Source organism: Lolium rigidum, chromosome 5, assembly GCF_022539505.1.
Source record: "Lolium rigidum isolate FL_2022 chromosome 5, APGP_CSIRO_Lrig_0.1, whole genome shotgun sequence".
Taxonomy (NCBI): domain Eukaryota; kingdom Viridiplantae; phylum Streptophyta; class Magnoliopsida; order Poales; family Poaceae; genus Lolium; species Lolium rigidum.
The window spans coordinates 199341822-199351907 of record NC_061512.1 but is presented as its reverse complement, the minus strand read 5'-3'; the positions used below and the strand labels follow the sequence as shown (position 1 = coordinate 199351907).

General features: G+C 46.3%; 1 protein-coding gene across 1 annotated transcript in view; it reads right to left on the bottom strand.

The window, feature by feature from the left end:
• Positions 1-9223: 9223 nt before the first annotated feature.
• The window catches only part of LOC124652271 (pentatricopeptide repeat-containing protein At5g10690-like), a 29324-nt gene continuing 28461 nt past the window's right edge, over positions 9224-10086 (bottom strand). Inside the window, exon 12 of the mRNA XM_047191288.1 lies at positions 9224-9935. Coding sequence (XP_047047244.1) covers positions 9681-9935 — 255 coding nt within the window. The 3' untranslated portion in view covers positions 9224-9680. The remainder of the gene's footprint in view (positions 9936-10086) is intronic.

Genomic DNA, 10086 nt, shown 5'->3' with positions numbered 1-10086 from the left:
CATAGAGGATGACATGCGGGTCCCTTGAGCCAACACCTTACTCAACGTTTCAAAGGGGGCAGGGGATCAAAAGAAAAAGGCAAGCCAAAAATCAGAGGGTGAAAAAAAATCCAACGAAGGAAACTTTTATAGCACATAGAGGATGACATGCGGGTCCCATGAGCCAGCAGGTCTCTCAACGTTTCAAACGTGGCATGAGATCGAAAGAAAAAGGCAAGTGAAAAAATATCAGGAGCCAAAAATAATTCAAGAAAAGAAAGTTTTATAGTACATAGAGGATGACATGCGGGTCCCATTTAGCAAGCAGCGGTATCACCGTTTGAGAGGCGGCATGGGATCGAAAGAAAAAGGCAAGTGAAAAAATATGAGCAGCCAAAAATAATTCAAGAAAAGAAAGTTTTATAGTACATAGAGGATGACATGCGGGTCCCGATTAGCGAGCAGCGGTATCACCGTTTGAGAGGCGGCAGGGATCGAAAGAAAAAGGCAAGTGACCAAATTTGAGGTGCCAAAAAAACTCCAAGAAAAGAAAGTTTTATAGTACATAGAGGATGACATGCGGGTCCCGAGTTAGCAGCAGCGGTATCACCGTTTGAGAGGCGGCAGGGGATCGAAAGAAAAAGGCAAGTGACCAAATTTGAGGTGCCAAAAAAAATCCAAGAAAAGAAAGTTTTATAGTACATAGAGGATGACATGCGGGTCCCATTTAGCAGGCAGCGGTATCACCGTTTGAGAGGCGGCAGGGGATCGAAAGAAAAAGGCAAGTGACCAAATATGAGGTGCCAAAAATAATTCAAGAAAAGAAAGTTTTATAGTGCATAGAGGATGACATGCGGGTCCCATTTAGCAGCAGCGGTATCACCGTTTGAGAGGCGGTAGGGGATCAAAAGAAAAAGGCAAGTGACCAAATTTGAGGTGCCAAAAAAACTCCAAGAAAAGAAAGTTGATTGCACATAGAGGATGACATGCGGGTCCCATTTAGCAGCAGCGGTCTCAACGTTTCCAAGGCGGCAAGGGATCAAAAGAAAAAGGAAGTAGCCAGAAATCGGGGGTCAAAAAATCCAAGAATAGAAAGAATTTTGGTTCATAGAGGATGACATGCGGGACCCATGATCCCGCATCGTAAACGGCTCGATCGGAGAACGTTGAACGAGATGGCGCGATCGAGAAAAAAAACAATGCCAGAGAGGCTGCCATCTAGGCCCTACATCCCTCGGCGGTGCGGATTTGCGTTGACTCGGCCGGCGAACCCGAGAATTCGCGATGCACCACGTCCCGGGCCACCATACGCGACGTTTTGGCCGCTTTCGTCGGGCTAGGTGGCCTCAAAAACGAGAAAAAAAAAAGTTTTGACATGCACCACGGAGGGACCAAAATCGTCGGCCATGGTACACCAGCAACCACGGCGCGACTTCAACTTCGTCGGCCATGGCAACTTTTCTTGTAGTGCAAGAAGAACTTGAAGGGGTGGGAAGATTGTTTGCCGCATGTGAAGTTTGCTTACAACAGGGCGGTACATTCTACCACAGTGTTGTGTCCCTTTGAGGTGGTGTATGGTTTCAAACCCATTACTGCACTTGACTTTTTGCCTTTGCTCATACATGAGAGAGTCAATATGGAGGCATCAAAGAGGGCAGATTATGTACGGAAGATACATGTGAAGACTAAAGAGTTGATAGAGAAGAAAGGCAAGAGCAATGCTGCAAGAGTGAACAAGAAGCGTAAGGAGATGTTGTTCAAGCCTGGTGATATGGTCTGGGTAAATTTTCGCAAGGATAGATTCCCGAAGGTGCGGAATTCCAAGTTGCTTCCTCGTGGTGCTGGTCCTTACAAAGTGCTTGCCAAGATCAATGATAATGCCTACTCTATAGATCTTCCAACTGATGAGTTTCGTGTCAGTAATTCTTTCAATGTGGATGATTTGACACCATATGACGGAGAAGACCTTGGAGCGTCGAGGTCAACGCCTTTTGAAGGGGGGCATTATGAGGACATCCCTACTACACTACTACCTCCGTCATTGCAAGATGAAGACGATGTTGCTGTGAAGCTCAAGTCCAATGAAGTCAGGATTGGACCCATTACAAGGGCTCGTGCGAAGCTACTCAAGCAACATGTGAACTTGTTCCTAAGTGATACTTTGATCGATGAGAACTTTATACTATCTAAATCCTATTACTTATGCATGATCAGGTACAAAGAGGGAGCAAGCATCGCACGAGGAGGAGAGGAGCAGCTAGGCGTGAAGCTGACATGGAGCTGGACATGAAGACAACCCATGGACACGCGGGGAGGAGCGGGAGGCATGTGCGAGGGAGGAAGAAGAAGCTGTCCAGGCCGATTCCAGGCCCGGTCCGACCGGCCACTACGCCGGCTGACCCGGTCACAGGCCCGGTCCAACCGGCTCCCACGCCGGGAGAGCCCGGTTCCGACTGGCTGCTACAGTGGTGCCATCCGGAGGGGGTGTACTGTAAGACACCTAGGCGCCCCGGTCATGCCCCGGTCCCAGGCCCGGTTCAAACCGGACTGGCCGGTCCCAGGCCCGGTCGACCGACCCCCACGCCAGCCGAGTCCGAGTCTGTCTCGACTAGATCCAATCTGGGTCGGTTTTTAATGTATCTTTTCGACCCCAGGTCGTCCCGAACCCCTATATAAGTGCCCAGGACGCCCCCAAATTAGGTTTAGACCACGTTTAAGATAAACCCTAGTTCATAGTTGATTGCTTTGCAACTCTATTGAATCTCTACACCAATCTGCATCGATTCGGTGTTTTGCTACTGAAAGTCTTGTGTGATCTGCTGTTCCATTGGGAATTAGATGGTTGCAACCTACCGCTTTGTGGTCGGTGGCTACGTGCGCAAGTGTGTGGAGTTGCGAATATCTTGCAGGGCTGAGAGCTGTTGCGTTGGCTACAGGGACCAATCGAGAGACTCGTTGCGTCATACAAGTTATCATCCACTTCATCATCGTGTTATCTCCGCTGTGTTCATCGCGTGGTCATCACATCCACCGTCGCTTACTGAGAAGATCGGGCAATGCCTTATCATCATAGTATTAGATTTCAGCGTTTCCTCAGTAAGCCATCCACAATCCACCCCATAGTTGAGTTATGAGTGTTTCCTATCCAGAAAAAGCCATAAAAAGTTAGGGTTATGGTTTGTCATAGCCTTAGATTGCACTAATTTCAAGTTTTAGTTGCTTTTCGTAGTTGTTTTTGCGTATCTCTTTCTTTCTTCTAGTAGTTTGTCTAGGGTTTGTGTTTCGACATCATCTAGTTTTCAGTTTTTGTTGCTCCAGGTACACATATCATACAGTTTGCTTGTTCCCAACCATAGACACAGCCTTTCGATATAAGTGACTAGGAACTTCCCCAGAAGAGACTAGTTTTACCGCTCGACAGGCTGCTCATTAGGTTTTTGGTGCTTTGCATTATCTGTTGGTCGTGTTACAAGGAGTTGAGTCATAAAAAAAGCAAAAAGAGCTACAAGTGTTGCATGTCATAAAACGAAAATCCAAAAAGATTAGTGAACTGCTAGTAGAATCAAGTGAAGGGCCTAAGTTTACTTTATTGCACCTGTAGTTGAGCAATCTTGTGCCTGTCCCGTTGAGCTTTGCTAGCATCTCTTGAGTGCATTGCAACCTTTTCATCCATATAGTTGCATTGCCATATTTATCGCCTTGTGTGAGTATCATTGGTTGATCTACGGTCAGCGCTAGAGCTTGTTATTGGTGCAAATAGGTAGCCTACCTACAGCCCCACATATATCCTGCTTTGTCGTGTGATTGTTCTTATACCCTTGATATTCGCTTCGCTACATCCATGCACTAGTCGTCACTACAAGTGGTAGGCAATACTAATTCACTTTGGAGCGGTAAGATTTCCTTTTCTTATCAGTTTTGAGTGAGTTGTGAGAGTACCACCACATATATTTGTTTTAGTGCACTAATCTACTAACCATGTCTTCTAGTGATGAAAAAATTGTTAACCAGAAAAACAAGGATGCAGCTAATGTTATGACATGGAGGGAGTATGAAGCTCTTCGTAATGAGATGCGACGTGAATTCCGCGATCAGGACGAAGAACTTAAGGGGTCCATTCAGGAGGTCGCCAAGAAGCTGGATACTACTAATGAGACTGCCCATGCAATGCAAGATCAAATGACGGATATTCAGCGCAATATTCAAGCATTGACTTTAGCTGTTGAGAATTTGACCCAACAACAACAACAACAACCTGAAGATGAAGATGCTGAGCTTCAAGATGAAGCATGTGGTGCTGGTCGTGGTGTTGGACGTGGTAACCGTGGTCGTGGCTTTGTTGAATTCGGAGCTCGCCGTGTCCCTCCACAACCGCAAGACGATGGTTTGGGTAAGCCAAAGTTCTCAATACCCAAATTTGAAGGACGTTCTGATGTTGACGAATACCTCACTTGGGAGCTGAAAATTAAGAAGTTATGGCGCCTACATGACTATACTGAAGATATGAAGGTTAAGCTTGCTTCCTCACAATTTGATGGTTATGCATTGCATTGGTGGGATAGAGTTACACGTGCTCGTCGGGAAGATAATGAATTGCCAGTTCTTACATGGCGCGAGATGAAGGCCATTATGCGAGCTCGTTTCGTTCCCACTAATTATTTGTGATCTATATATGATAAGTTGACCCTCTTGAGACAAGGTGTGATGATAGTTGATGCTTATTATATGGAGATGGAGATGTTGATGCAGCATGGCCGTGTCCGTGAGTCACTTGAGATGACGATGCAACGCTTTCTACATGGTTTGAAGTATAATATCAAAGGCATTGTTCGTCATCACAGTTACACCACTATGAATGAGTTGCTACATCATGCAAGAGAAGCTGAATCACCTTTGGCTGAAGAGGCGCAAATCAAAGGTCGTGCTACGGGGGCTGGATGATACACGCCTAGGGCGCCTCCATCTACAGTGCCGGTGCCACCCTCGCGTCCCGCATCTTATTCTACTCAGTCTAGCAAGCCGGTCTCCAATGTGTCCAACACAAAGAAGCCCGAACCTGCTGCAAGTACAAGTGGTTCTAGCATGTCTATGGCGCGCAATCGCGATATGAACTGCCATACATGTGGAGGCAAGGGTCACTGCAAGCGAGATTGTCCTAACCGAAAGGTGATGATCATTAATGACCATGATGAGTATGAGACTGGAGATGATGCTGATCCATATGCTCCAGAAGATGATGATTATGACAGTGATTGTGTAGATGCTTTTCCGTCTGAAGCTCGCACTATTGTTGTGTCACAGCGTGCTCTTAATGTTCATCCGAGTGTATCTACTCAACGCTGCAATTTGTTCCAAACAAAGGCACTAGTTGGTCCTGATAAAGCTTGCAAGGTCATTATTGATGGCGGGAGTTGTCGCAATTTAGCAAGCAAGGAGTTGTGTGCCAAACTGAAACTGAAGTATCTACCGCACCCGCATCCATATTATATCCAGTGGTTGAGTGATAATGGTGAGATGAAGGTAAACCACATGGTGCGTGTTGATTTTGAGATTGGACCATATAAGGATTCCATTGATTTTGATGACAGACTCGGACACGGCCGGCGCAGGGGCCGGTCGACCGGGCCTGGGACCGGCCGGTCCGGTTTGGACAGGGCCTGGGACCGGGTCATGACCGGGGCGCCGAGGTGTCGTACAGTACACCCCCCCCGGTTGGCACCAGTGTAGAAGTCGGACGGAACCGGGCTCTTCCGGCGTGGGAGCCAGTTGGACCGGGCCTGGGGCCGGGTCGGCCAGCGTAGTGGCCGGTCGGACCGGGCCTGGCACCGGCCTGGACAGCTTCTTCTTCCTCCCTCGCGCATGCCTCCCGCTCCTCCCTTGCGCGTCCATGGGATGTCTTCATGTCCAGCTTCATGTCCAGCTCCATGTCCAGCTTCACGTCCGGCTGCTCCTCTTCTCCTCGTGCGATGCTTGCTCCCTCTTCATACCTGATCATACATAAGTAATAGAACTTAGACTGTATAAAGTTCTCATCGATCAAAGTATCACTTAGGAACAAGTTCACCTGTTGCTTGAGTAGCTTCGCACGAGCCCTTGTAATGGGTCCAATCCTGACTTCATTGGACTTGAGCTTCACAGCAGCATCGTCTTCATCTTGCAATGACGGAGGTAGTAGTGTAGTAGGGATGTCCTCATCACCAACGCTCGTCTAGGCGGCGTTGGATTTGGTGGCGGCCGCTGGCTTCGGTGAGTGCAGGAAACCCTAAGGATAGTTTTGTATTTTTTTGGTCTTTAGGATTTTTTTTCTTCAAAGTTTTCAAGACAACTATTTTCTCCTGGTCTGTCTGGCAACTTTCACGTTTATTTACTTATGTAGCTTGTTTTTCTATTAATGAAATACTTGTTTGCTCTCAAAAGAAAAAGTCCGCACTGATTAAAAGGGGGTTAGGTCTTGAGCTGAGGGAAATTTGTGTTCGATATAGTAGCTCGGACTGTGGATCCTTTTTGGAGGGAAAAAAGAGGAAGTCCGTGTAGTCGTGAACTCATAGGTCAGTCTATGCCGTATCGCGAATTTTTAGTTTGTGCCACATCGCGAATAATCAGTTTGGGTCTAGGGACTTGATCTGGGCATGTGTAATAGTTGATAAAGATTATTTTATCAATTTGTCGCGTAACTTAGATATAATAATAAAATATAATGTACAACGGGTTATTTTTAGTCTTATCTCTGGTATCCTAACTATATGATGAGAAAGCTTGTGCTAAAAAATCAATTAACAGAAGGTAAACTCTTTGTTCAACTTTCTCTTTTCTCCACCGCAACATTTATTCTATGTGACACCGCTAAGATATCACCGTGTTACACTTTCTTATTCATCTTATTTAGTGTTAAATTTAATACGGATGATCAACATATTATACGTTATGATATAATTAAAATATTTTTTGCGGGTATAAAATTATTAATTAAAATACTTGAGTTTGATCAGCATCAATATAATCCAATCGGTCGGTGGTCAATATTACTAACTGAGGCATGCATCTATATTCTATAGCTTATACCGATGAGAGCCTGGAGACTGTGATCACCTATGCTATCTGAGATCTCGTGCTATCTCTGGCGCATGGGCATGCGGAAGGAGCTGTCCAAGGCGCGGGCACACGTACAGAGCTCACTTACGTAGTGTACGTAGCAGGTAACTAACAGGGTACGTTGGGTCTCATTTGATTTTCAGTGTTCAACTTTCTCCTTCGATTCCTCAATGCATGATGAATCAACAAAACATGGCACATGTCTTTCCTACAAAAAAAAATCATACGTTACATCACGAGAAGCAGCCGCATTTGTCCCTTGAGGATTTGCTGATGGAGTCATGAGCTTTGTTGTGAGTATGACTGCGCAACAACAGTTTGTCAACCGGCCGGTAACCTAAATATAGCAACCATTGACATCTCAACCACGTGAATAGTTAAAATGGGGCCTGTTTTGGTGAGAGAGATGGTCCAGATAAAGAGAGAGTTATTAGTGCTATATATATTCACACGTCGATCGATCGGTAGACAAATGAAGGAGATGCAAAGTTTGATACTCCATAGTAATCTTAGTCGACATATATAACAAATTCTCAGATGAGTAAGGAACTACGGATTAGCAAAACTGTATCGCGAGTCCCCGGATGACTGAGATTTAAAAAAACTATTTCTCTATCCACAAAAGGATATCTCACAAGTTTATCTAAAATTTGTATATATACCTAGTTTCCCTTTAGTGTATTTATGCATCTGGATTCAGACGAATCTCCGACATACTCTTATGGATGGAGGGGGTAGGGGGTATATCTTTGGTCGACGCTGAGAAATGTCTCAGACATTGAGTACCATGCAAAAAAAAAAAACTACCTTTTAGAACCTAAGAATACACAGTAGTACATTTTTTGCATTATCACGTCACACATTATAGTTTTTTTTTTGGTAAAATCAACCAAACCAATTTTCAGTCAACGGATATTTTGGATTTCTTTTGTTTAAAACTTGAAAAGCCCGAGCTCGGGTGCGAAAAACCTCGTGCCTGCGCCAACTTTTCTTGAGCTAGCTAGTTCATCTGCACCTGATATAGATATACTTCGTCGTTTTGCACGCAGTAGCTATAGCTAGGACCTAGGAGCGGGTCCGGTCGGAACCATGGTCCATGCATGCTTGGCGATCGATTGGTGCGGCGCGAACCCATGGCCTGCAGCCTGCACCCTTCAGGCATCGGTGAGACCGCCATGACAATGCGATCAACTGATTGGAGCCGTGGCCGTGGCCGGCCCGAGCTTACTGCCTCGGGGCTCAGTCTCGCCGGTGCGCGCGGGTACACCTGAGCAATCAGGCATATGAAAACGTAAGTGCAGCGCGCATCGTTACAGCGGGTAGCCGCAGAGACGAGTTACGCGCGTGCAGCCGTGCAGGGGCAGCTGCCGGAGCCGGACGTCGCGCGCGCGTACGGCGCCGACAGCGATCCATGGCCCGGCGGCCGATGGTAGCTGCGTTGCGCTGGGCACGCACAGGAGGGAGACCCGCCCGGCCGGCGCCGTTGGACCACAAAAAATCAAAAATCGTCAGCCGGCACTCGTAACGTCCTTTGGGGCCGGTGGTGCTGCGGCTGTTGCAGCCGAGTTGATTGCATTGCAACTTTACCAGGCGTACTCGCTGCGGGCCTGCGTTGCGTCGGGCCCTAGGTCGGCAGCCAAACTCCGATCTAGTGCTATTGACCATGCCCAACAAGGATGATTACATGCTTCATTAGCAAGGCAGCAGTACTATGTTCTTAATTGATTGAAAAGGCAAGGCCTTTGTCATCTATTGAGAAAGAGAAAACAATGCGAGCAACACCCCATATCTCCACCATTTCATTGGTACTCTCTTTGTTTCCAAATATAAGAGGTTTCCAGACTTCAAGCGTGCTGCCTCCTTGTTGTATAACTACTATTTCCAGGAATACTAGAGTACTCCCTTAAGTTCAAAATAATTGACCAAAAATAGATATATCTAGATATGTTTTATTAGTACGTACACACATTCATTTTTTGGCAGTTATCTTGAACCGGAGGGAGTAGTACCCAACGGAGTGAACTTTGTAGTAACTTTTTCTTTTAGCATCTTCAACTTTGTAACTGTAAAAATGAAGTGATAAAGTTACAGCCAAATAATTGAGAAGTGTTCTCTTGGCATCCGTTGACTTGCACAGTGGACAGGCCTCCAATTGCAAGAATCAGAGGTTCAGGGCAAATAAAGGGAGCATGCGTCAGTACAGCATACATAATGCCAACATGTTCTGATTTCTTGGTTACCCGTTGAGATCACAAGCTGGAAAAGGTAACAGACTACACACCCCGTGTAGGATCTTCTCTATAATTGGCGATGTGGACTTGACAAGGATGCGCCTAAAACAAGCCAGGACCACGTCGGAGGCCACTCGAGAGCCTAACCCAGAAACATCGGGTCATAATTTCTGATCCACCGGCAGCTTTGCTGTGTGCATCAGGGATTACTTCATATACACAGTATAGAGCGTTAGGATGAGCCTAGCAGATTTGGCATGGTGAAGCTTTCCGCTCTCATCCATTCTCGCAGGGACAGCACTAAAACGACTTCTTGCTAGGCACAGTAATGTAAAACAACACAAGGAATAGCTACGTGCTCGGCCAGGGTAACAGGCCTCAGGGTACTACCCTGGAGACGGATGTGTCATGGGTGTTCGACCTGTTGGTGGTGAACTTCGACAAGATAGCCAGGGAGAAAACTCCCAGTGGCCTTGAGCTGGATGTGTAACTGCCTTCGTACATGTTGCCGCTTTTCACCACAATCACCATTTCACATTTCTCTCTGAGGAGGAGATCCATCACATGCTCAAGCGAGGTTGAAGTGGGCACGCAGAGTGGTTGTCTCGCCATTGAAAGAAGAGGCGCATCCATCTGGACCAAGAAAAATAAAGGGGCTCAGACCTACAACAGGAAACCTAATAAAGGTGCCCAGAATCACAGGAAAATACTTGGAAGAGAAAAACACCAAATATGACTGTATTGGAATTGGAGGCAAGAATATTCCAGCACCATTTGGCAATGG